Source organism: Pinus tabuliformis, chromosome Q (genome assembly GCF_031772625.1).
Source record: "Pinus tabuliformis cultivar Carrire ecotype Pingquan chromosome Q, CPIR1, whole genome shotgun sequence".
In the NCBI taxonomy this organism is placed as follows: domain Eukaryota; kingdom Viridiplantae; phylum Streptophyta; class Pinopsida; order Pinales; family Pinaceae; genus Pinus; species Pinus tabuliformis.
Window position 1 is genome coordinate 735,735,929 of NC_142296.1, and position 27,503 is coordinate 735,763,431.

At 37.8% G+C, this 27,503-nt stretch overlaps 1 protein-coding gene across 4 annotated transcripts in view; it reads left to right on the forward strand.

The window, feature by feature from the left end:
- Window positions 1-562: 562 nt before the first annotated feature.
- LOC149221640 (Pseudouridine synthase family protein) overlaps window positions 563-27,503 on the forward strand; it is a 318,019-nt gene continuing 291,078 nt past the window's right edge. For all 4 annotated transcript variants that reach the window (XM_089385163.1, XM_089385164.1, XM_089385165.1 and 1 more), the window contains exons 1-3: window positions 563-778; window positions 903-991; window positions 4,872-5,278. In XM_089385163.1, coding sequence (XP_089241289.1) covers window positions 914-991; window positions 4,872-5,278 — 485 coding nt within the window. In that variant the 5' untranslated portion in view covers window positions 563-778; window positions 903-913. The remainder of the gene's footprint in view (window positions 779-902; window positions 992-4,871; window positions 5,279-27,503) is intronic.

A 27,503-nucleotide genomic window follows, 5' to 3' on the forward strand; every position in this document is an offset into this window, starting at 1 on the left:
GAATATTAGGTGTAACCCACACTTGAAAGTATTGGTGAAAAAAAATCGGGTGGTGGTGCCGTACCTGCCTATGAGCGGTTGAAAGACTACCATTAAGATAAGGGCATGACACCTCTTGCCCCTACGTCGATCTGAAAATGAACTTAACAGTCTAAAATGACATAGTAAAATTTTATGCTTCACCATTTACTCTTGTGAGAGGAGAAATAATATTAACTACAAGTCGCAATTTTCATGACTCAACATCAAACCACTACTTGTAGATTTATGGTTTTAATTCTTCATATTTATTTTGGTCTTTCTCAAAGTCAAGTTAAAATAAGCGTAATCTAAGAAATAATTTTTTCCTGTTAATTTCAATCAAAATTCGATAATTTTTTTTAAAAACTTGAATTTAAATTGTTTAATCTATAGAATTTAAGTGTCCCAAATTTTTTTTAGAGCGCTGAACCTACTTATATATTAAAAAAACTCATTTTAAACAACCAAATAATCACATTCTTTATTTTTTTTATATTGTTTTACCATCTAATTGGTAGGTTAAAACACACTTTTCAAATCGGTCACCAGACAAATTCTAAAAAGTCCCCTCACGAGAATACCATCTGTTCAAAATTGAACATGCCATCGCTGCAAAAATTGCGACGATCAGCCATCTTCCGATTCGTCCGCAAAATATAGGGAAGAGAAAAACGAATGCACAACACATTGCATACGAATATACTACTTTCCGCGCCTTCAAGAAGCGAGCAACAATCATAGAACATTCAAACTTAGTGTACTTCTCATGCAAACGGAACCCAAATCTTAAATTTTACGGAACATATGTTGACATGCTGTAGCATACTCCATTCAGGCATGTATTAAGTGTGACATTGGTGTTTTTTCATTGAATTTCGCAGAGAAGCTGACTATGGAGGAAGAGAAAACTGTTAAGTCCACAGTACTAGCCTTGCCCGCTGCTGCAGTCTGCGACCTCCTGTCGATTGGGGTAAGTGTCTTTATTTTTTTTACTACTGTATATGCTTATACGTTCTTGAAGCTTCTGTAGCTGCGAACAAATCAGACAGTTTTTCCAACTGCGATGCACAACCGGAAAGGTTTCTGAATAACGTATAATGGTACCATAATATTACACGACATCGCAAAAGATACGCAACTGTTAATTATTGTAGTAGTTTCATGCCTGGGAAGTTCTTAGTTCTGTTAGCATTACAAACGTATTGAGTAGTTATCAAGGCTTTTGTTCTGGTTTGAGTTCTGGAGTGGATTGAACTGGGTTCAGCGTGTGATTTGGCGTTTAGGGCGGTTTCTAGGCACCATTAGTTAATGTTTCACTGATCTGGTCTGCATATTATGCCACTGGGCTTTAAAACCTTAATGCCTCTCTTTTAAGGAGACCACTTGATTTGGCTAAAATAATGTCGATTACCAGCCGTCGGCTGTTTGCAGGCTGACAAAGCCCTTTTGAATTAATGGGCTTTTTGCAGGATTCTTATAGGGTTTTTGTCTAGTTAGACAAGGTTTTCCATACAGGGTTTGGCATAGAGATATTTGCTATACTTTAAGTTTGTTAGTTTGTTTACTGCAGAGAGATCATATAAAAACAATCTTCGTTGTGTCTCAGACTATATTTATAGGAAAGTGGTTTTTATAGACATATATTTGGGATAGACAGGGTTGTATGGTTTTAGGGATAATAGGTCCTTCAGTCCTCTATTGAGTTCGAGGAACTAATTTACTCCTACAGGGTTTGGTTAGGGTGAGGGTTTTATGAATCCTCAGGTTTAATGGCATGAGCGATGTGATTTTCTTTACGTTTGCTAGTTTGTCTAGAAAATAAAAGCTTATTATAAACAGTCCAAGGAGCATTCTCTGTGTTGATGTTCTTGCAGGTAGACGATAGTAAGGTTGATGGGTAAAGCCATTGTTCTTCTAGGCATTGAAGTTATTCTCTATCCAGTTCCTTGAAAGTCAATGACTACTAAAGAGTCACGGAAGATGCATACTTATTAAATTATTCTGCTGATGGCCACAATTGAAAATTTTTGAGCAGCTTGAACTTACCTGTATACATGTATAAAGCAATGTTGTTAAAAGCGCGATCGGGATTAAATCGGCGCGGGGAACGAATCGGAAAAAATCGGAAAAATCGGGAAAAAATCGGAAAAAAGCGGGAAAAAATCGTTTGGTACAAAAATATTCATTTTTTTTTTCATTTTTTTTCAATTTTTTTAATATCTAAACCATCTACAACATAAAATAAATACATTGACACATAAATATGATAAAAAAACTAATATATAAGATGTTTAATATCATTTCTAGCGCTAAAATCACACATAACATTGAATCATGTCCTGAATAGTAAGTCCCAACTCAGCCTCAAAATATCAACAAAAAATATGATAATGTATCTCATCATGTCATAATGTCATATACAATAAAATGAAAGTCTAATCCTATTGATTTCCTCTGCCCCTCTTGCGAGAAAATGCCACAACTTTCCCTTTCCCTCTAGATGTAGATGCTGGTGCCCGTGCAGGTGGAAATGGCAGTGGAGTCTGATGTGATCTAGACGTTGAAGAACTAGAAGTAGGAGCTATAGGAGGTAGACCACGTCCTCTACTGGTGGCAGGGGTAGCCCGGGCAGGTGGTGTCACCTGGAAACATTACAATCTCCCAATCCTGAAATCCTGAAAAACTGATAAGTCTGCTGGATTTTAAATGAAATCTAAAATTCTACTTTCTCCATATGAAATCCAATGAAGCTGGAACCACTCTCAAACATCCTGAGTCATTTCATGGTAATGTTAAAAATTTAAGTAAAAGGATGAAAATGAAGATTAAGGAGAATGTCACTTTTACTTTAAGAATTTAACATTACCATGAATAGCATATCCATACTAGGGCCTAGACTTGATCATTAAGCTACCCCACTCAAAAATTATTTGTTTCTTTCAAAAACATTGCATGAAAAAACCCAAAAAAAGTTATAAAACTATGCTGTCCTGAGCCCCCACGATTTTTTCATTAAAAATCGCGTTTTTTTCGAAAAAATCGCGATTTTTTGAAAAAAGCGCGATTTTTAATGAAAAAATCGGCAAAAAAAAAGTAGGCGATTTTTTCGTATAAAAATCGCGATTTGATCGGCAAGCTGAAAAAATCGTGATTTTTTCATTAAATCGCGATTTTTTCGCGATTTTAACAACACTGGTATAAAGCAAAGGCCCTGTCCATCCCAAACACAATCCTTTTTTCAGTCAAAGGATTTAATTGTTTCCCATTATGATATTTTCAAACTTACTGTTATGATGTACACTTTTAAACAGTCCCGCATTCTCTATCTTACTTCCCTGTATACTGGTATAGAGCAAAGGCCTTGTCCAGCACAAACACTATTTTTATTTTTGTATCGGTCAAAGGATTTAATTGCTTCCCATTACGATATCGTCAAACTCACTGCTATTATGTGCGACTATTAAACAGTCCCGCATTCTCAATCTTACATATTGCTTTTCAGCGACTGACTAATTTTTCTCAAGCATGCTTTAGGCTCAGTACTGCTTCTGAATCAGCCATGCGAAATTGCTTTCAGCCAGGCTTTGGTTGGGTTATAAATCATACCCAACGAGTTTCACATGGACTGTGACAAGTGACTTTCCACCTCCCATGAAGTGCTTTTCTATCTTCTGTTTAGAAGGTCAGTTACTAATTTCGAATCCTGTGAGCATTATTCTTCTTTGCCAAAGCTGAAGGCCTCCTAATTCCCGTAATCAGAGCTTACATTCAACTTTGTTATTAGTACTATTTTCCATGAGTTGATAATACACCCTGGTGATATCTCCCTGATGATCCACGATCCCCACTCAACACGATGAGTTTGGGGTTGCTTTTTGTGGCAAACTTTAGATTTAATGTGACCCATTCTTCATGGACAAAGCCAGTGCTGCTGGTTACTCAAAACATTCATCTTCTGTCCTTTATAGACAACTATTTTAATTTTTAACTATAATATATTATAACACAATATAGGGATCATTTTAACCAGGACCAGGTTAGGTAGTGGAAGAAATAAATAAAAGGAGGCTGATAGGACTGCTGAGAGATTTGGATCCAAGCAAAGAAGAGATTTCAAAAACTATTCTGCAGATTGTATGAAGATACATTACCCCTTGAATCCTTAAAACTTAATATTTATAGAAATGAGCAGAATTAATAGGTGTCACCTCAGGTCTTCCACCTGGAGTCTCTGGGATTCCACAAGGGATTGAGCTAGCTTGGACAGTAATACTAATTTAGTCAGACAGGCTACTAGTGACATTTTTATTTTGTTTGCTTTTGTGTGACTTATGTTTTTGGGTTTTTACAACTCAAGAAATCCTGTTATGTTTCTGCATCAGTTTACATTAAGAGGTTTCTCTGTATCAGATGTATCCTCTTATAATTGCACTTAGGTTCATTTTAATTCATTACAGAAAGGTGGTTTTTTGAGAGAGTATGTTATGTATATGTTTAGTATGGTAGCTCAAAATATTGAAGTTTAGTTGGTCCTTACAAACACCCCGGAATAATTAAAACTAAGCCCTTTTCTATATTTTTAATTTCCTGTGAGTACAGGTACTTGAGTCATTCTTGTAATATCTAGATAGTGGAAACATTTGTAAACCAAATTCTCATGTTCCTATTCTTTTAAAAAGGCAATTTGGTTATTTGTTTTCATTTTTATTAGGGGACATGGTTTTGCTTATTGTTGTCACTGTGTTTTCTTCTTTTAATTTCCCATAAGCTGTTATGGCCTATAAAAAGCCATTAAGAATTTGAACAATGAAACATGGAAATATTTGACATAATTGGGCATAATGGTGCAGGTTTGCCCTAGATGCATTTTCCGAATTTTTGGTGTACGTGGAGATGTGTACTCATCTTGTGCCCTATCAATTGCATCTGTAAGTTCTTGGCTGAAGCCTTCAGTCAATCCTGTGGAACTATCAAAATTTGAGGAGAATATTGGTTCAATGAAAGTTAAAGACAGTAGTCATTCTATTGAAGAAAAGATAAGCAGGGAGGAGACATGCATAGTGTGTTTGGGGGTTCTGCAAATGTTATGTGTTGATCAGAATCAAGAATTGACAACATGCAAGGGTAAAATCAATAACATGTTTGAGGCTGCAGTTGCTATATTGGAGACACTTCAAACTGAGGGTCATCAATTCGATAGCTTTTGTCTTGAAGTTTCCATTCCACCTGTGGTTCTTGTACGAGACCACGCTCTTTGGTAATCTCCTTTTCCAAGCAATTTTTTTTTCAGTTTTGATTACCTAGTTTTGTGTTATGGGTTGATCATTTTCTTCCATTTTTTTATGAACATCTCTTTGACAATTTGAATTTTGAAGTTCTTGGAAATATCTTTGTTTATGCTTTAAAACCAACAGTTAGCTCTTAAAAAAGGATAAAACAAAATACCATACAATGTCAACACAACAAGAATCTTCCAAATTCCAAGATACGAATTTCAATAGGACAGGGAATTCCTCATCCTTACCTCAGTGCCATTGCCCAGTCAAAGCAAATGCTCAATGTCCATAACACCAACACCAATGTCCAACAAAGGACTGCAAAAGTAGGTTAATGGGACTAAAGGGTACACACCCAGTGTGAGTATAGTATAGGAGTGTGGAAGCAACTTCTATATCTAAAAGGAAAACAGCAAAAAGAAGGAAACATAATGAAGTGTCTAGCTAAACTATATCCTAGAAGTGTAGCCGAAAGATAAGCTACTACAAGTGTAGTGATTCAATAGGGAGGCTAGAGATCATAGATCTTGATGTTGGGCAAGAGACAGAGAAACAATGTCAAGTTTTGTTGGCCTTAGGGGCCGAAGATGAGGGAGGGGACTAAGATATGAGCTCATTGTCGAAGTTGTCGACCTTTGTGAACGGGTCGATGTGATTCAAATGATATCCTCTTAGGAGTAAAGGTTGAGGGAGCTCTATTATATGATCCTTGGGGGAGCATAAGGACAAGAGAGCCCCACTCTCCTACCATCAAGGTCAAAGGGAAGAAACTTTCGATAGAAATCTAGTTGCTTAGTTGAATTTGGGGGGTTGTTCGATTATTGGGGGCACCCTATTCTAGATCCATCTAGAGTTCTGTCGTATGTTAGTTTGACGGCACATGCTTTTGTTGAAAAGTGTAACTAGGTTCGGTCTTTATAATGACATGTGTAATTGTGATTTTATGTAATTGATGTAAAGAAGAAAAATAAAATAATTTTTGTAGTGCTTGAATCGTGGGTTTCATGATCAAGAAATTTTATTTTAGTTAAGGTTCCCATTGTGAACCTTTAGGTTTTGTCATCTAGTCATAAAAGTCAATTTGAGTAAATGTCATGTATGAAGGACCCTTTTTGTGTTGAGAATTCAATAGGGCAATGCATATGTTAATTCTCTTAACTTGATAACTGTTTGTGTTACCCTTTTACTTATTAGCTTTGATCTTCCTTATTCCTTTGTGCAATATATCAAACAACTACCAAAACGGTAAGAACAATGACACAGTATATAGGCTGCAAGCCAGGGCCAAAACCCCTCCTCTTGAGGGGAAAACCCGAAAATCTCTTCTTATCATTCAGATCTTTCAATTGACAAATACCATGACCTAGACTCAAACAAATACCCTCCAAGATCAAGGCTTCCTGGGCCTCCTGCTGCAATGTTTTGGACCTCCTAGTAGATCCGAAATTCTCCTCCCTAGCAACTGCTGCAAATGTTGCTGCTTCTTTAGGAGACTTCGATCTCCCTCTAACAACCTTCCTCTTGACTTTGCTTGCCTTGACTTGAGTCCTAGGGCTAGTAGGATGCCCTAAGAGACCTTCGCTTGCCTTCCCTTCTCTCTTGCCTTCAAAATCGAACTTCAGACTATCCCAGCGCAGAAACCCTAACTTCGCACTTCCAGAAGAATAGAGAGAGACCCAAACACTTCGACTTCTTCGTCCTTCTCTTCTTCGCACTTCCTTCTTCGACTTTCTTCTTCTGCCTTCTTCGCATAAGAGATGAGTGAATGAATGATCCAAGTGGAGGACGAGTTCCTCTTATATATAGGCTTCCTCAAGGGTGGACATGGCTCTTCATGTAGGCCGACTTGACAGCTCATTAGGCCGACTTGATCTTGGAGGTATTTTGACACTTTCAAGACAAAATAATTTTTTCTTTACAATATACAATGTGCCCATAGGGTCTTCCATATATGACAATGACTCTTATACCTAGGACAAACCCTAGAAGCACTCAATGGGTGCTTGACCTATAAAATAAAAGAACTTGAGCATGAAACCCATGCTTCAATAATAATAATAATTTCTTTTTCATTTTACATTTACAAGAATACATTTCATACTAATGAAGACCGAACCTAGTTACACATTTTTCAACATCTTAGGCATGTTACATTTTTGTACGAGTCATTAAATGTATACGAAGGCCCTCCAAGACCAAGCAAAGACACCTCCTACAAGTCAACTTAAAAAGAATAATGAAATCTCTCAAAAAGACATGTCAGCTCACACTCAACTCATGTTGGCTTATATACATGGACAAACAACTATAAATAGGCAGCTCAGCCTCATTTTAGAAAGCAAAAATTCGGTGAAGCAAGTTTAGTCTGAAATCAAGAAGTGCGAAGATCACTTAGGAAGGAGCCTTATCATCAGTGAAGAGAGAAGGAAGAAGAGCGAAATGTTTGGGAGTGTTTGGGACTGTTTTAGGGTTGGTCTCCACTCACACGTGCGAAGGAAAGGACTATTATTGCTGTAGAAAAGGCCGAAGTTTGTCTTGTTGTGCTAGAAGCTGAATCTAGGAGTATGCAAGCCAATACATCAAGTCGAGTTGAAGAAGAAGCCTTTCTACCCAAGCGAAGGAGATTAAGGGGTTAGATCATCACCACAAGTGTTGCAACTAGGGTTTTTGAATTAGGGTTGAAGATTGCAGACGTAATTCAAGGAGGCCGAAATAGGGTGAAGGTCTGAAGCAAAAGGAAGCCAAAATCTAAAGGGTAACCGAGAAAGAGGAAGGAGCAGAAGTTTGTCCATTGTTGACTGGATCAAGAGGGATCTCATCAAGGAAACTGTGTCTTGGTCTTGGAGTGGAAAATAGGTCAAGGGTCTTGGTCTTGGTATTTGTCAATTGAAGTCTCTGTAAGAAGAAGAATTTGTTCGGGTTTTCCTCTCAAGTGGGAGAGGTTTTGGCCCTAGCTGATAGCCTATATTCTGTGTCTCTTGTCTCTTTATGGTTTATGCATTGGTAGCTGTTTGATAAGGAATAACTCTATAGTAACATAAAAAAAGATCCTAATATAAGAAAGTAAAAAACATTCACAAGCAGTTGTCAATAGAAGAGAAATCACTTAATCTCGATGCCCTAGATTTCTCAACATGGTATGAGAGCTAAGGTGACAAAGTCAAGGAAGGGCATCTTATGAAGGGACACTCAATGATTGAATCTTGAGAAAGACACCAAAAGAAAATTGAAGGATATTAAAGTGAAGTCAAGATCTACAACGAAGTATGAAAACCCTAGATCGAAGAAGAAGTCTGCACCAGCAAAAAGTGTTGGGATCTTCTAGTCATCATAAAAAGACCACAAAGGCCCTCATCAAGTTGAAGAGATCTACAAATCAAGGTAGCTTGAAGTCCATTCACCCAAGAAAAGCACTTCAAGGACAAATATCACATCATCATCTTGGAGAAAGTCAAAATCCTAGAAGCATTTATGGGATTTGCACTCAATCATCACCAAAGGAGTCGAAGTATTTTGAAGGTTAGTTATCCAAAGAAGGCTAGATCAAAGGGCGTTGCCATCATTTTCAAAAGGTTATAAGGCAATTTCCCTCATGTTGAAGCAAGGTCCTTCCCATTGAAGGATACCATCAAGAAATATTCTTTGATCACCATCAACAAAGATATCACCATCAATCTAATGTTATCTCCTCTTTGTGGGGTCAAATATCATTCTTGAAGAGAACTATCTTCATCAAGAAAAAGTTTTCTATTATCTATATCATCATCGAATTCAAGGAAGCAACAAGTGGAAGAAGCATCTTAACAAGTAAGTATATGTTTATATTTGAACTTGTCAAAATGTATTTTTGCAAGAAAAGAACAAATTGGTTGGCGCTTCAAACTATCTTACATGGAAGAAGAGGACATATCTAAATCTCATTGAAAATGAGGTCATGGATCATGTCAAAGGATCTATCACCAAACCAACAAAAGCAGAAGCTCAAGAACTTGCAAAGTTTATGAAAGGGGAAGTTACGGCTCAAAGGATTCTCATTGAATCCATCAAGGATCCCCTCATTCCTTATGTATCTAAACTTGAAACCACAAAAGAAATATATTACAAACTGGTAGAGTTGTATTTCGTAAGCACTGCAGGAGAAGTTATCTCATTAAGGCAAGAACTCTACAAGTTGAAGATGTCAAAAGAAGAAGGTATAACCTCATACTTGATGAGGATATCTGAAATCAGGGATCAACTTCAAGATCTGGGAGAAGTCATGTCTGATAGAGAAATGACTATAGTAGTATTAAATGCACTACTGGAGGAATGGGGTAACTTTATTTCAAGTATTTATGGGAAGAAAAAAGCTACTCCATTGCATGAACTGTGGTCACTATGCAAGATTAAAGAATCCAAGCTAAAGGCAAAAAAAGATGTGGGATCAAGTGAGCAAAATCAGACATATGCTATAATGACGAAAAGAAAGGGAAAATTTGGAAAGTTTGGTCCTTTGAAAAAGAAGAAGAACATGGCTAAGGTTCAATGTTATGGGTGTCAGGAATATGGGAAATATAGGAGAGATTGTCCTAAGCTCAAGAAGGACAATAACAAAAGAGGAAGAGAAGAAGCCCATATCACCAAGGAAGTGGAGGAAGCTGAAAAGAAAAGGGCCAAGAAAGAGGAAGTAAAAGATCTCTATTATGATTGAGATAGTCTTCCTCACCTAGTTCTTTTCAAGTTTTCATGTTGTAAAAGTATATCTATCATAATAGGAATCATCATTAGAAGAGCATGATAGGATGCATCATGGCATCATTGAAGCTTTGGAAGCAAGAGCTCGAGACATTATCATAGGGAAGCATGAACGATGGCCGAATTAGGAGTATGAAAGGATATAGCTCTTGGTGACCTCATTAGAAGCATAAGTAGTACTTATGGGAAAAGGGAAGAGGAAAAAGTCATCTGGTATAAAGCTCATCATACATCAGTTAAGAAGAAACATTTGCTGGATGAGGATGCTTAAGATCCTCTATTAGAATCTTCATTTGAAGGTTCACCAAACAATAGGGAGCAAGTGTTTCATAAAAAAAAATTCCTACTTGGAGGAATTCATGAGAGGATGGTTGATAAGGGATTGACGTTCTTCAATCATGGAAGCTGTTGAAGGAAGATGACCTAAAGAAAAATGAGGTATGTATGCTTGTATTTGAAAATGAAGAGTCATGTCATATGGTTGCAGGTAAGTTGGATGAATGCTCTACCCCAAGAACATGATCAAAAGAAAGGATCTCCTCCTTTGAAAGAATGCAGGAAGGCATGGGTCACACATTGATTAGATGACATTAACATAAAAAGTCCTCACATGAAATATGAGGTGGTTGACAATAATTGGAGGAACTATGATCGAAGGTTCCTGAAAAGGAATGTGTGAAGAAAGAATGGAAGAGATCATGAAGTATGCAACTATAGAGAAGGAAATCAACATCCGAGAACTAAGAGATTTGACTATGATATCTCTAGGAAAGATATGAAGACTTTGATGGAAGTCTGAAAAAGGAGACCCTTGACAATGGATATCTTTTGGAGACGTGTTAATATGTATGCAGGATGCTGATGAAAACTGGAATATGTCATGATGAAAGACCATCACAAAGGTAATTTTGATTTAATGTTCATCTCCTATTTTTTTGAATGATATCTCGATGGGCTTATGCAGGGCTAACAAGGGAAGAGCTATGGATGTCTTCCATCGTTGATACCATGTAGTACGATGAAAGATCCTTAAGGAAACATGGCATGAAGAAGGTTTTGGCATTATGATACAGGTGTTGTCCTTGATGGCAACTCACTTAGATGACAGTTCACAGTGCAACAGGTCAACAACAAAGGATTACAGATCAGACTCCAAAGAATGAAGAAAGAGAGGTATACGCTGGTTCACCTTGTCCAAGGAAAGTATACACGTGGGTTAACAGAACAAAAGTAGCGTATAATGTATACATGCACTTTCACAGGAGGAAAATCACGTACATGTTGGAAAACCAAGTTTTTGGTCCAAGGTATTTTGATCCAAGGTATTGATCCAAGGTATTTGATCCTAGGTATTTGCTCCAAGGTATTGGTCCTAAGTGGTTTTGGTCCAAGGTATTGAGAAAGGCCTAAGAGTATATAAGGAGGAGAAGATCATTAGGCCAAGGAGCAAGCAATAAGATTCTAAGGAATACTTCTATCTAAAGTATATTTTATGTTGCAGGGTTGTGTTTGGGATTGGATCTAAAATATTCATGTGCACCTTGAGTTCAATATTGGATCAGGAATCATGAGACTTGAAATGACTTATTCTTGAATGATCTGATATTGGTTGAGACTAGATCTGATGTTTTGCGCCTGTTTTATTTGTTATCTATCATGATCTAGGTTTGTCTGAAGTCTGGAATTGCAACAAAGTTCTGAGTCAATATTTGCAGATCTGTACGCAGGTTCGTCTCGGCCAAAGAGCGTATACACGCAGGTTCGGTCCTTTCAAGTAGCATATACAAAAGAAAAGCTTCTTTTCAGATCTGACTGATCTATCTGATCAAATTTTGTTGTTTTACTGTTGTCTGTTAATGAAGTCTTCTTAGATATGAATGTAAAACTGAATGCATAAGGAGGCTGGCATTTGATTGATTGATTGTATAAGTGAGAAGAAGTGATCTCTGTCCCTACCTGTGTAAAGCTTTGTAGATATTTAGTATATTGATGGTTGGTACAAACTTGATTCAAAAGTTTATGTTTGCAGTAGTTTTGAAGGTATACACAGGTTTAATTCAAAGAAGTAGCGTATACACGCAGGTTGGGTTCAGCTAAGTAGCGTATACACTCTAATACACTCTAATACATGATTTTTGAGGTTACAACTAGTTTTGAATGATGCAGGGTTCTGGGTTCAGCACAATGTTCTGGTGTTAGTGATTTGATTGTTTAGATCAACTGAATATTGGTTGATGCAGTTTAAGTTTAAAAGCTTTGATGGGTCCAATGTGAAAATTTGATGAAACATGGCCTTCAGATTGTGGTGTTGTGATCCAGGAGTATCCAGTTTGAAAATTCATGAATCGTGGTCCCTGGTGGAAGAGTGGAGTTTTCTGTAGGTTGGCACCTACATACTAATAAACATATTGGCTAGAACAAGAGCTAGGGGGTTGTAGCTCCCTTCCAGTAGAAGCTGGAGAATGAGAGAAGGTTGTAACCTTCTGCAGGTAGAAGCCTGCGTACTGGTATGAGTTTGCACTAGTACAAGATTGTAAACATATTTTCTTATTTGTAAGCAGAACTTCGGCGAAAATCACATGAGGAAAGACAAAGGTCTTTCCTCATGTGATTTTCGCCGAAGTTCTGTTTACAAGATTTTCTTATTATTAAAAGAAGACAGAGACGACAGTAGCAGGTGGTTTTTACCCACATTGGGTTTCCACCTTAAATCTTGGTGTTCATGTGTGTTGCTTTATTATGCTTTTACTGCATTGTCTAATAAATCTCTGATATACTGGTTTAAGCTCAACACATAATAAATTGTCTAAATCACAAGTTCTCTTCATATACGTTGGTTTCTTTAAGCATAGTCTCGTGTACATGCAAGTTCACTTCACTGAAGTAGCATATATAAATCTGTTTGGGAAATAAAATTATTGATCTGATAATACTGATTCACCCCCCTTTCAATATTATTTCCAACAGAAGGCAACATGGCATGAAGGAAGGCCATTTATGGACTGATGGATCACTTTCCGATGAAAGGTATGATGACATGGCTCAAGGATGAAAGTGATGAATGGTCTGTGCCCTACGAGGAAGTCCTGAAAGATGTAGACACTATGACAAAGAAGAAATTCATGACATCGAAGGAAGGAGTTCTACAAGCAATTGGTTGTCCTATGATCTCCACCTGATGAGCTATTGGAAGCAAGTCCCTGGACATGAGGGAGCTTGGGTACATTCCTTCAGTGGAATGGGTATGTCATCCCTAGTTAAGAGGGAGTGACAATTGCGGTTCTCTATCTCATGTGTCATGTACTAGACCAAGACTAACAACGTAAGTCTTGGTGAAGGCCATGAGGAGAGATATAGACACATCATTCTTGTCTTCACTTGGGAATACAAAATGGAGGATTGGGTAAACTTCTGGCATCTGATGCTCTTTGAGGGTGATTTGGGGCATCCAGGATAAGAGTAATTGTAGAGGACCGATTTTCTTTGAGGATTGGGAATCCAAGATAAGAATAGTCTTGGTGGAACACACTTTGAGAACTCGGGTGGAGTATGTTCCGAGAGAGACAATGATGAGGGTGTCTATACATCATTGGTCTCACCAGCATCGTGCTTTGATCTTGTGGAGAGATAGAGCTGTTAGTCAAGGCCTCGCTACGTGACAATGCTGGTTGATATGATGCTAAATAAATGGGTTACCAACCCAACTCTTCTTATGAGAATTCTTCAGAGTGAGAATGACCATGTACCATTGTGAATACCTCCCTAGTTAAGAGGGAGCGTTGAAAAGTGTAACTAGGGTCGGTCTTCATAATGACATGTGTAATTGTGATTTTATGTAATTGATGTAAAGAAGAAAAATAAAATTATTTATGTAATACTTGAATCATGGGTTTCATGATCAAGGAATTTTATTTTAGTTAAGGTTCCCATTGTAAACCTTTAGGTTTTGTCATCTATTCATAAAAGTCAATTTGAGTCAATGTCATGTTTGAAGGACCCTTCTTGGGCATGTTACATTTTTGTACGAGTCATTAAATGTATAAGAAGGCCCTCCAAGACCAAGCAAAGACACCTCCTACAAGTTGGCTTCAAAAGAATAATGAAATCTCTCAAAAAGACATGTCAGCTCACACTTAACTCATGTCAGCTTATATACATGGGCAAACAACTATAAATAGGCAGCTCAACCTCATTTCAGAAAGCAAAATTTCGGTGAAGCAAGTTCGGTTTGAATCAAGAAGTGTGAAGATTACATAAGAAGGAGCTTTATCATCAGCGAAGAGGGAAGGAAGAAGAATGAAGTCTTTACGAGTGTTTGGGACTGTTTTAGGGTTGATCTCCCCTCACACGTGTGAAGGAAAGGACTGTTGTTGCTGCAGAAAAGGTTGAAGTCTGTCTTGCTATGCTAAAAGTTGAATCTAGGAGTATACAAGCCAATACATCAAGTCTAGTTGAAGAAGAAAACCTTTCTACCCAAGCGAAGGAGATTAAGGGGTTAGATCACCGCAAGTGCTGCAACTAGGGTTTCTGAATTAGGGTTCGAAGATTGCAGGCCTAATTCAAGGAGGCCGAAATAGGGTGAAGCTCTGAAGCAGAAGGAAGCCGAAATCTAAAGGGTAGCTGAGAAAGAGGAAGGAGCAGAAGTGTGTCCATTGTAGATTGGATCAAGAAGGATCTCATCAAGGAAACTTTGTATCTTGGTCTTGGAGTGGCAAATAGGTCGAGAGTCTTGGTCTTGGTATTCGTTAATTGAAGTCTCTACAAGAAGAAGAATTTGTTCATGCTTTCCTCTCAAGTGGGAGAGGTTTTGGCCCTGGTTGATAGCCTATATTCTATGTCTCTTGTCTCTTTTTGTTTATGCATTGGTAGCTATTTGATGAAGAATAACTCTATAATAACATAAAAAGAATATCCTAATCTAAGAAAGTAAAAAACATTCACAAGCAGTTATCAGTAGAAGAGAAATCATTTAATCTCGATGCCCTAGATTTCTCAACAGATTTGTTGCCTAGAATGATAGCTTCCCAAAGGCCTCAAAGATGTTAGTGGGCCACCTCAGGGGGAGGGGTGGTTAGGTTGAAAGATACTAGAGGCCTCATTGGTCTAGGGTTGGAAGAATCCTAGGGATTTACCAGTCGCTTGTTTCTTTGAACAAATAATGCAACTTGGAAGTATGAAGTGGTCCTCCTTGAGGTCTCACAAGCAAAAAATGAGGCTTTTGATTGGACACCTCTCTCATGAAGAGAGTAAGGCATTTTTGATTGGAATACCCAAAGAAAATAGAGAGGGAGCCCCCCTGAATATTGATATTGGAAGTAATAGTGACCTTTGATCACATAGTAAAAGGTGCAGCTAAAAATGAGATGCATCTTTGTCTTAAGCTCTTATAAGTGACACATTTGGCAAGTCTTGTCCATTTGCAGGATTTGGTGATTAGTCTCTACTTCAAGTTTGTGGGAGCCCACTTGAAACTGATGTTGGGAGTTCTTGAGCACATGTATCTTGTGCATTCATTTGTATATGGGATAGACAAGATGCCATCTCACAACTTCAAGAAATGCTCCAAATAGGAAACCATATTTGAGTTGAGGCTCTTCAAGGGTGTTTTCCAAATGATCTAGATGTATAGTCTATAATGTCCTCTTGGTTGGTCCAATTCAATCCCTACTTAGATGACATGAGGCCACCTAGCACATCTTTAGACTATAGAGTAACTAAAAAGGGGTAGATGGCCATCAATGGGAGAATCCAAGACACCTTTATGTACCAAACATATGTATGTCTTGTGGGGCAAGCTAAGGCTATTACCTCAAAGGAGTAGAGTGGTAGGTCCACCATTCTCTCTCTAATTCAAGGTTTCGAAATATTTGAATTTTGTGTAGCAAGGAGACCAAACAAAAGATGACCTTAAGATGAAAAGGATGGGCTTCAAACTTAGCTTGAATAATGGGTTGTGGGGCCATATGATTGCATCAGATAAAGCACCTAAGAAATAGGCTTTGGATTCTCTTAATTCAGGTTCAATTGGTCTATATTAAACTTGGTCCCCATATCTCCAAACCATAGAGGATGTAACTATGATAATCATATCTAGGGTGCATTTTGATGAGATGTTTTGAAATTGGTTCTAGAAGCACGATTACTTAAGGAGGGTGAGGGAATTGTTCTCAGTTGGGGTTTGAGGGCCTAATGCATGCTAAAATGAGGTCTCACAAATTGGAACTAGAAATAAGTATAATTTATCATGATCATAATCACTTCGCCTTGGAAGTAGAAATGTAAGTTAGAGAAAAGCACTCTTTAAGGCATTGACATCATAACCTTGTTTGTACCTAGGTTGATTGTCAATTGCTAGGGGTTATAAAAGTAGGCCAAAACATCGATCTATCTTTATAGGCCCTTATGTAGGGATGTAAGTTGAATGTAACACCCCACCCCACATTAACCCATTTTAACATACTTACTAGGGTAAACATGAGCTGAGAGTTACTATGCATGACCCAACTTCCAAGATGCAGTTACGGAAATGGGGTCTAACTTGCCCAACATATGTTATTCATTTTTACTAACATTCCGTGACCATGCACTTCTTGTTAAATTTTCTTAGGGCCATATTGTTCTTTGCTTTGATAATTGTATTTTCTTGTTTACATATTGAATTCACCCCACACCATCATAACATTATTAACAACATATGCAATTACATAGAAAGAACAATATCATCATCAATGCAGTGGAACATAAAGGAACAATAGAAGAAAAATATTCACACATAGAGACACTAGGATTGGTTGGAGACCAAGGAAAACCCCACAAAGGGGCAAACCCTTTCAAATTCTTCTTCTTATTAGATTGTCATAAAATGTTCAACAAAGAGAGAGTACAATAAGGGAAAACCCTTTCAAATTCTTCTTATTAAATTGTCATAAAATGTTCAACAAAGAGAGTATAATAATCCAATTCTTGATTCACAAGAATATCCAGCAAAAACAACCAACAAAACCCAACAATAATACTAATCAAAATCATGATCTAGATGTCTGCAGTGAACTGTCAACATATGCGGCCAATTGTCGGAATTTGTGGTCAACTGTCAGAAAAACCCTAAGTCTCGACCACATAGAGCTGACGGTTATGCGTGTGGTTGAAGTGATCCGACAGCATGCAGAGGCTTGTATGCATGCAGTTGCAGCCAAAAACTTCTCGTGGCAACCTTGTGACTGCGAACCAAAAACCCTAATCCGCATGTGCAAGCTTAGACCCTACAATTTCGTACCTATGCGAATGAATTTCCCGTGAACCAAATCCAGACCTGTGCGAGGCAAAATCGAAGAAGAGAAAAGAAGAATGCTTGATGATGATCACCAAATGAGGGTCACTTGACTTGTATTTATAGCCATCCAAGGGTGTCCAATTTCTCTTTTGGGTTGACTTGTCCTTTTGTGCACATGTAGGTTTCCATATTAAAAATATATTTTTCCTCAACCAAATTAAATTCTTCCAAGGGCTAGGAGGGGTCTTCTTTGATGAGGAGGATTGTCCAATGGAGGGAATTTGTACCCGACTTACCAAATTAACACTCCCTCTCAATGAGGTAGAAATTATCGACTGTAACATATGCCCCATCACAAGTATCTTGTCATCATCAAATGTCGTCTTTGCTCATTTTTGATCATATTTGCTCATATCTGTTCATCCCTACTTATCTCTACTCATCTATGCTCATCTATTGAACACTCTTGAATCTAAAAGAAGAAGAATTCGACATTGGAGGGGAGCTTGAGCTATCACCCTATATCCAATGGGGAGCCATTGCTACCACTCGGAATCACTGCCAGTGGGGAGCCCAATGCTACTACCTGAGAATCACTGCCAACGGGGAGCCCAATGTTACAACCCAAGAAACTCTGCTAGCGGGGAGCCTAATGCTACAACCTAGGAAACTCTTCTAGTGGGGAGCCCAATGCTACCACCCAAGAAACTTTGCCAATGGGGAGTTCTAATTCAACCCACATCATAGTCAGGGAGCCCAACTCAACCCTCAACAACATCAGAGAGCTTAGCTCAATCCGGATCAACCTAGAACCACATCGGGGTGCCCAACTCAACCCTCTATTGACAGAAAATAGGCAGGATATGACTCACTGAGAGGTGAGGATCACAACTCTCCTATTGTTTGGAACAATAGGCAAGATACTACTCACCAAGAGGTGAGGATCACAACTATCCTATTGTCCGCCGTAGGGTTGCGGGGGAGCGGACCCCCTGCCTCTCGCTCCCGCTCCCAATTCGCACTTTGAGCGGAAGCGACTCCAGAGTGCCTCAGGAGCACGCTCCCGAAAACGCTCCCTTAAATGTCTTTTCGGGAGCGTTTTTCCTTTTTTGAATTTTTTTTTTTTGCAGTAATGTTACAAATGCATTTGCTTTTCAAAGAAACAAATAAGTTTTGAGTGGGTCAGCTTAATGATCAAGCGTATGGCCCTAGTATTGATATGCGATTCATGGTAATGTTAAATTCTTAAAGTAAAAGTGACATTCTCCTTAATCTTCATTTTCATCCTTTTACTTAAACCATGAAATGACTCAGGATGTTTGAGAGCGGTTTCGACCTCATTGGATTTCATATGGAGAAAGTAGAATTTTAGATTTCATTCAAAATCCAGCAGACTTATCAGTTTTTCAGGATTTCAGGATTGGGGGATTGCAATGTTTCCATTGAATTTTGTCATGTATTAGGGTATGGAACTTGTGTTTAATCAAGAGCACCAATCCCTCTATGTACCTTGATGTTAGTGACATTGGTTGTCGAACTCCTCTATCACGACCCTCCTAAAAATGTACGTATCACTCAAACAAAATCTTGACTTGACATGCTATGCTTTTTCTATCTTATGTTAATGCTTAGAGGGTGATATTAATGACAAAGATCTCTATACAGATCCAGAGGTAATGACAAAGATACCCCTGGATATTAATGCTTAGAGGGTGATATTAATGACAAACATCCTTATTTTCCAACAAAACTAAAAAATTAGACATTTCTCGTGGTGACAAGAGGCCCAAGCATAAGCAACAAATAATAGATTTACTTGTCTTTTCTAGTTTCTAGTAGTTTTTATAACTATTGACTCTTTCATATTTATTATGATATTTTTTTAAACAATATATGACAATTTAAGTTTGAAGTTTGAAGTTGGAAATTACAACTCATTAGTAATGAATTATGAATATGATGTTTCATGAAAGTTGAAAGTTGTTTCATTTCATCTCATTTTATAACATTTCATTTCATGTTAGATATTTTTTGTTGTAATGGTTACACTTAGCTTACAAGTACAACTTTGGTGATCAATGATGATAAATGCTATATATTGAATTTTGAAAGCTTGAAACTTTAGGATTGATGAATCATAAGACTCAATATGTTGTATGTTACTATGTTACTAACTTGTGGACGTGGTTGATGAAGCTTATAACTTCTAGATGATTGTTGTTATATGGTTCAATCTATGTTTTTAATGTTTTTTTATATCTAATTCATCATTCTACATGTTTTTGTTGACATATGCATCATATATATATATATATATATATATGTATGTATATAAAAAGAAAATGCTTTGGGATTTGCTCCCAAACCGGGAGCTTCAGAAAATGTCGCTCCTACTCTCGTTTTCGCTCTCACTCCCCGTTTTCGCTCTCGCTCCCCATTTTCACTCTCGCTCCCAAGGAACCTTGGTCCACTGATCTTCCCATCTTGACCCTCAAGAGTCAGTGGTAGAACATCTGCATCTCTAGCTTGAGCTGGATGCCACTTACCACAAGTGGTAAGGATCGCGCCTAACTCAAGCAGCCAACAACCATTGTCCAGATGGGTGGGAAAGACAAATGCCAACTGGGGTATACTTTGTCAAGTCCAGAGGTCCCTCAACCCTAGGAGATCTACGACTCAATTCCTCACCTTGGGAGCTCAATCAGGGGGGAAGAGCTAGCTTAGTGTCCTTGATCAACTTAGACCCTTACCCGAAGGGTCACATCGATCAATCCATGCTACTCTCTCTGAAGATTAGAAACATATCAACGTGCTCATATCCATTACCGACTTAACCAACTCATTGAAGAGTTCAATCACACTGCCTCATACATTACCAAGAGCAACAATCCTCTGTTTTCCTGTTCATGCAGGACATCAAATCAAATATTATATTAGAACAAATATATGTCACAAAAGGATACCTTATTCAACCTCCCTCTCACGGAGGTCGCAACCACAAGCCTAAACTTGTCTCGTACAACAACATTGTCTCAATCTATGAATATATCTTAGTCCCAGCTATATACGAGATTCTATACCAATTGGATCCCACTCTCGTCACAATATATCATTGTCATATCCAAAACCTGCTCAAATAACTCTCCAAAGAGCTTCCTTAACCAAATTGCGTCGCAGATAACCATGCTAGCAATAATGTACTCAACCTCGACTGTGCTTAAAGCTAAGAACTTCTATTTCCTGCTCATCCATGATATAATTGTAGATCCCAAGCTAAAGCAACACTCTGATGTGCTCTTTTGGTTTCTAGACCAATCATTAGTGTATCCATGCAGACTCATATCTTTGGAAGTATATCTGAAGATCTTTCTTTTTGAATTCAGAGGCCAACTCCCTCTTACGCTCGATCATCAGAGGCTCACTACCTGTTAAGAATAGATCGTCAACATATAAAACCAAAAATCAAAGGCATACCTTGGACCACTTTCAAATAGAGGGTTCTGAATGGCATTGCTTCCAAGCTTCGCCAGGTAATTGTTAATGAAAACATACCAGGCTTGCTTCAAAACATATGTATTGCTTTCTGTAAACATAACACTGACCAAACCAATATACTGAACGTTAAACAAATCAATACTGAGCAATCAAATCAACCAAGTCTGCTTATCAAGCCTTAAATGCCAAATCAAAGCCATAGAAGTTTATGCCAATATCATTGTCAAACTCTTCAAATCAAATCTCAGGTAGAGTTCACACCTAAGTACTAGGTTACAACCTTATCTACTGTCATTTCATCAAGCCATCCACATGATCATGTTATCAATAATTTTTGTTACTAAATGTAAATGCATAAACCAAGGACAAGTCATATATTCAGTGTGACATTTTTGCAATAGCCAAAATAAAAATCACTGCATACTAAGGAGCAATCCTTTACCGTCATACTAGCTCCAATGATCAAATCAAGATTAATAACATGCTGATATGCATATTACAGACCCTTGCAAACATAAGATTAGTCAAGACATTCACATTCTCTACAATAGGTCAAACATTATGTAGATCTCACTGTTCCTTAAACTTCCCTGCTCATAGAACTCTATCATCTACTTCTGTCATACCCCTGGTACGCTTCTGGTTTCATGCATAAGATTTTAGTTTTTGTATCTGTAGGCTCAACTGCACCCATAGGCCTTCTTTTGTGTGGTTGGGAGGCCTATAGCCACACCCTTAAGCCTTTCTCCTAGCGGTTGGGGCTTGGACTAGGAGAAACCCTCTCAGCTCAAACCAGAACTTGCCAAAACTAACAACATTAGATGATCATCTATTCATGTCCAAAAACCTTGCTTCAACAATCAAGAGTCTTTTATTCATTTACTGCAAATAATAATAGGTTTTAGGATCCTAATGGAGAGTTTCTCCCTTTGAATGGAAAGCCTCTTCAATCATCATCATTCAAGACATCAACCTGTCTATCATAATACTGTCATGCATCAACAAAACTGTCAGATCACGAAATCAAACTATATCAGGTTCTCAAACATATATGCATCAAGTCATAACAAATCATCATCAACTACTTCATTGTCACATATGAACATGTCATCAAATATTCATCAAGGTTAGTATCATATAAGTGTATCTTCATACTTCAAGGATCATAATCACAACATTAAGTCAGGGCATCCAATTTGCCACATTGTCAAATTTACTAAGCTTATCAAAACCTAACCAAGATCAACAAGAAGATCGTGAGTATCACTTTTATTATCAGGGTTACCTGCTTCTCATTATCAATAATATCAAGTTACCATATATCAAAATCAATATTTCTAGCCTGCTTTATAAAATCAAGAAATCCACCATGTCTAAAATGTATGATACTTGCCAAATATAAAGAGCACCAATTCAGATACCTTATCAACTTGTAGCACTTATTTGTCATTAGTTGCTTTTTCCTTTTCCAGCACTAGCTCTTCTCTTCCTGCAACAGTATCCCAGAGATTAACCAAACAATAATACTAATCAAAATCATGATCTAGAAGCCTGCGGTCAACTGTCAACATCTGTGGTCAATTGTCAGAATCTACGGTCAATTGTCGAAATCTACGGCCAATTGTTAGAATCTGTGGTCAATTGTCGAAATCTGCGGCCAACTGTCAGAAAAACGTCTTGGTCGGACAGAGCTGACGGTTATGCATCAGATAAAGCGATCTGATTGCACGCAAAGGCTTATATGCATGCAGGTGCAGCTGAAAACTTCTTGTGGCAACCCTGCGGCTGCGAACCAAAAATCCTAATCTGCATGTGCGAGCTCAGACCTTGCAATTTCAGACCTATGCGAACGAATTCCCCGCAAACCAATTTCAAACCTGTTTGAGCCAAAACCAAAGAGAAAAGAAGAATGCTTGATGCTGATCTCCAAATGAGGGTCACTTGATTTGTATGTATAGCCACTCAAGGGTGTCCAATTTCTCTTTTGGGCCGACCTGTCCTTTTGTGCACATGCGGGTTTCCATATTAAAAATATATTTTTCCTCAACCAAATTAAATTCTTCCAAGGGCTAGGAGGGGTTTGCTTGTTGAAAAGTGTAACTAGGTTCAATCTTCATAATGACGTGTAATTATGATTTTATGTAATTGATGTAAAGAAGAAAATAAAAATTATTTTTGTAATGCTTAAGCCATGGGTTTCATGCTCAAGGAATTTTATTTTTATAGTTAGGGCTCCCATTGTGAGCCTTTATGCTTGGTCATCAAGTCATAAAGTCTAGGGAGTCAATGTCATATGTTGAAAACATGTTACATCTTGTAAAAAGTAACTTTGATTGTGTCAATACCCTTCCAAGACCATGTTACAAGCTCACCTTCAAGTTGGCCTAAGGATGATTCTAATATGACATGTCAGCCTAGGCTCCAGTTCAAGTCAACTTATTTGGATGGGAAAAACACTATATATAGGGCAGTGCGACTTCCATTTGAAGACATAATTCAGACAAGCAAGAAGAAGTGGAATAGAAGTGTGAAGATCTCAAGAAGAGTCTCATCACCAAGTGAAATAAAGGAAGATCATCATTGAATTGTTTTTTGATTTGTTTTTGGGTTAATACATTCCACATATGCGAGGATCCAGTGCTGTCTATTGCAGGAAGGACCGAGATATCACAGTACATTCCACATATGCGAGGATCCAGTGCTGTCTATTGCAGGAAGGACCGAGATATCACAGTCATATAGAGAAGGCAAATTTTGGGAGAAGAACAAGGTGATTCTCTAGCCGAGTTAAAGGAGAAGGGGCCTCCATCTAAAGTGAAGAGAATCAAGGTGTTTATCTCTCTTGTATGCTACAACTAGGGTTTCTGAAGTAGGGCCGAGAATTGCTGAGCTGAACCAAGGAACCAAAATCCAAAGAATAGCCGAGATAATGAAGGAAAGAAGGAAGTTTGACAATCGTTGACTCAAGGAAGAAATCAATCTAAGAAGGCTTGTGACTTGGTCTTGGAAAGGTTGTCATGTCAAGGGTCTTGGTATTTGTTAATTGAAGTCTCTATAAGAAGAAGAATTTGTTTGGGTTTTCCTCTCAAGTTGGAGAGGTTTTGGCCTTGGCTGATCGCCTACATTTTGTGTCTCTTGTCTCTTTATTGTTTATGCTTTGGTAGCTGTTTGATGAGGAAGAATACTATAATAATCTAACTAAAGAGAAGATCTTAATCTGAAGGAGTAAAAGCATTCACAAGCAATTACCATCAAAGAGAAATCTCCTAATCCTAATGCCCTAGATTTATCAACATGGTATTAGAGCTAAGGTGACAAAATCAAGGAAGGGCATCTTATCAAGAGACACACAAGCATTCAAGGGACGAATCTCTAAAAGGACATCAAAGAAAATCTAGATGATCATCAACAAAGTCAAGATCTACAAAGAAGTGTCAAAACCCTAGATCTAAGAAGAAGTCTACACTAGAAGTCTTGAGATCCTCAAGTCATCATCAAAAGACCACATAGACCCTAATCAAGTTGAGGAACTCTACTTGAAGTCTATCATCCAAGAGAAGCAAGTTCAAGGACATTGTCATCGTCATCAAAAGTTCTAAGGCAATCTTTCTCTCCTTGAATTTCATCCCGAAAGGAAACCCTTATTCTTGAAGAAGATCATCCAAGTAGCATCAAGACATCAAGGAGTCATCATCAATCATTATCAACAAGTACATCATCATCAAAGGATCTAAAGTGATCTCTCTCTTTGAATCAAGGATCACTTTTAAAGAGAACTATCTTCATCAAAAAGAAGTTTTTTGTTATCTATATCATCATCAAATTCAAGGAAGCAACAAGTGGAAGAAGCATCTTAACAAGTAAGTATATTTATGTCTACATCTGAATCCGTGAAAATGTCTTTTTGCAAGGTGTTAAAATTTTTAGCTCAGGGATGAATTTCTCCTAGAAGAAATCATATCTTTTAGTTTTGTTTGAACCACCTATAATAAAATTTCATTTCTAACAATTCTAATATGACTTTCCAACAATAGTAAGTCACATCTCTATTTGGAAGTGACTTTCCAAAAATAGAAAGTAATGTCTAAATGATCAAGGATGATCTCGAGATATGGAATCCACTTTAAAGTCAAATCAATCATGATTATACAAGTCAAGAATTAATATTTTTATCCTTACTAGTATTATTTTTATTATGATAATATTATTTATAAAATAGTCTAAAGTCATTCACGTTTAATGGATTAATAAAAACAAATTCTATCATGAAATAAGTAAATTAAATTGAGAATCTCTGACTTGGGAAATTGAACCTCTCTCTTGGATTAAAATACTAACTCCACACTTAAGAGAATGTAACTCTTCCTCACTAATTCAATGTATGGCAAAAGTGTAACTCCTCCTCATTAAATGCACTTGTAACTCCTTCATTCAATTCGATTTGTAACTCTCACCAAATATTCTCTCATGTTTAAGTGTAACTCTTTCTCTCCCTAATTTGAATTGTAACCCCTCAAAACAAGTGTACCCCTCTCTTTATTATTGGGATGAATTACAGTTCTCCTCAAGTAACTCCTCCCTCATGGAATTCAATTCTCCTATTATTGGCTGAAAGAATGAATTCATTTTGTAACTCCTCTCCTTTCTCATATATTTAAGCAAGAACAAGTGAGAGTTGAGAGTAACATGTTCATGGTGAAGAAGGAGAACTATAGTTGGGTGTGTGCAAGAGAAGTGTGAGAGCAAGTGAAGAGTAAGAGCAAGGGAAGAGCTGGAGCAAGTGTGTAGGACAAGATCTAATCAAGAGAAAGATGAGATATTTAAGCAAAGAGCAATAGCACTTCAGCTGCAAGTTGATCAAACATTGGTGACTTTATTCATTCTGATTCTCTCTCTCTCTCTCTCTGTACTCTACTGAACAATTGAAGAAATTTAATAAAATAAGAATCTCATTTGGGTTTTCCCCTTGTGGGTTTTGCCCTAGTCATTGGAACTAACTCTTAGCGTCTCATATTTGTGTTTGACTGTCTTCATATGATCCTTAAGTTTATGTTTTATTTACAATTGCTGATCTGAAGTTTTGAAGAAGATATCTGCATTGTAAATAATTGTAACAACATAGTACATTCAATTTTTTACAAAGTACATTTAGTTTTCTGCAAAGTACATGTTGATTTTTGAGTAGCTTGGGAGGTACTACAAGCCCTATGGTTCAGGGTTTGGAGGACAAAGCGCCACAAGAATCACTTGTGGGCTTGGAACCCAAGCTTGGGGTTTTGCACCCATCGGGATTTGGGCCAAAACCATGAAGAATTTGAGCATGAGAAAATTTGAGGTGATAGAGCTTGGCGTGGTGATTTCAGTGCTTCGAAAATCACTCAAATCAGAGCTTTAGAAATGGAGATATTAATTTTGAAGTCATGGTGTGGGTTTGCACCATAGGTGGCAAGGTCAATTTGATGATAATAAGCCAAATGACAGTTGGACAAGTCCTTGTTAGACGTTATGAGGAGCCCTTTCTATGTGTATATATAGGAGGTGAGATGAGTCATTATTCCTTATCCAAAAGTGCAATACAAGACAACGTAGAAGGAGAAAGACTATTCTGTTTTGGGCCGCAAGACTAGGGCTACTTCAGTGAGGAAGAGAAGGCAACACGAAGCCTTCTAGGGACTGTTTAAAGGGAAAATTACTCCTGCTAAAAGGCCGCATTACAGAGGGTGAAATTTGGGTTGTTTGTTAGGGTGATTATGGCAAGGTTCAACATTGTTTGGGCAACGGATTGCACAAGAGATATTGTAGTCAGGTTGAGCCCTAAACATTGGGCTGTTGGGTGTGTGTTAAGGCTGGTTTTAGCCCTACATTCCAATGTGTGACAGCAGCAAGAAAGAGAGACAATGCCGCAACTGTAGGAGGATTGTGGAGGTTGGATAAGTGGGCTGACAAGTGGCTGTTGGAAGCCCTATCTAGGCAGCCTCATCTACAACAATTTACTTAAGTTTAAAGCATTAGTCAAAAGGTATGTTTGACTAAGTTTTGTCTTGTGATTGGGTCATAGTCGTGACCAACTTTGGATCAGTTTCTTTAGTAGCCTGTGGGTTCCATTTGGAGGACTTTCCGTGGAGGTCAAAAGTCTCTCCTGGGAGTAGAACTTGCAGTGAAGTATTGGGAGCCATTAATTTGGTGGAGGGCAGTGTGTTGGCTACCCAAAGTAGCCCTAGACTAGCAATCTTGAAGTGACAAAGATATTTGAAGATTGGGTGAAGTTTGGAGCCTTATGAGTAGCTCTTTGATGGACGAAAGAGGCTACTAGAAGACAAATTGGAGCTTAGGTATTGGCCAGCCTAGAGAGCAAATTAGATAAACCCGTGTACATGCAGCATAAGTGACTTGCAGCAATGTGAGGTGGCAACCCTCCTGGAGTCTCTATGTGTTGTCCTTTGAAGGACTAAGGGGCAACTAGAGAGCAATATGGAAGCAAAGTACCAGCAGGACAAGATAAGACATAGAAGCTACAACGAAGATTGTCATTGTATCTTGTATACCATAGACTGTTGTATTATTCAGATTTGTTTAATATAACGAAGATTGGGTTGTACATTATTGTACAATATTTGTTAAAATTTGTGTATACTTGTGCATATGTGATTTACTGTTTTATATTTTCCGCTATGCAAAATAGTTTTTGTTGAGATTCTTGGTTT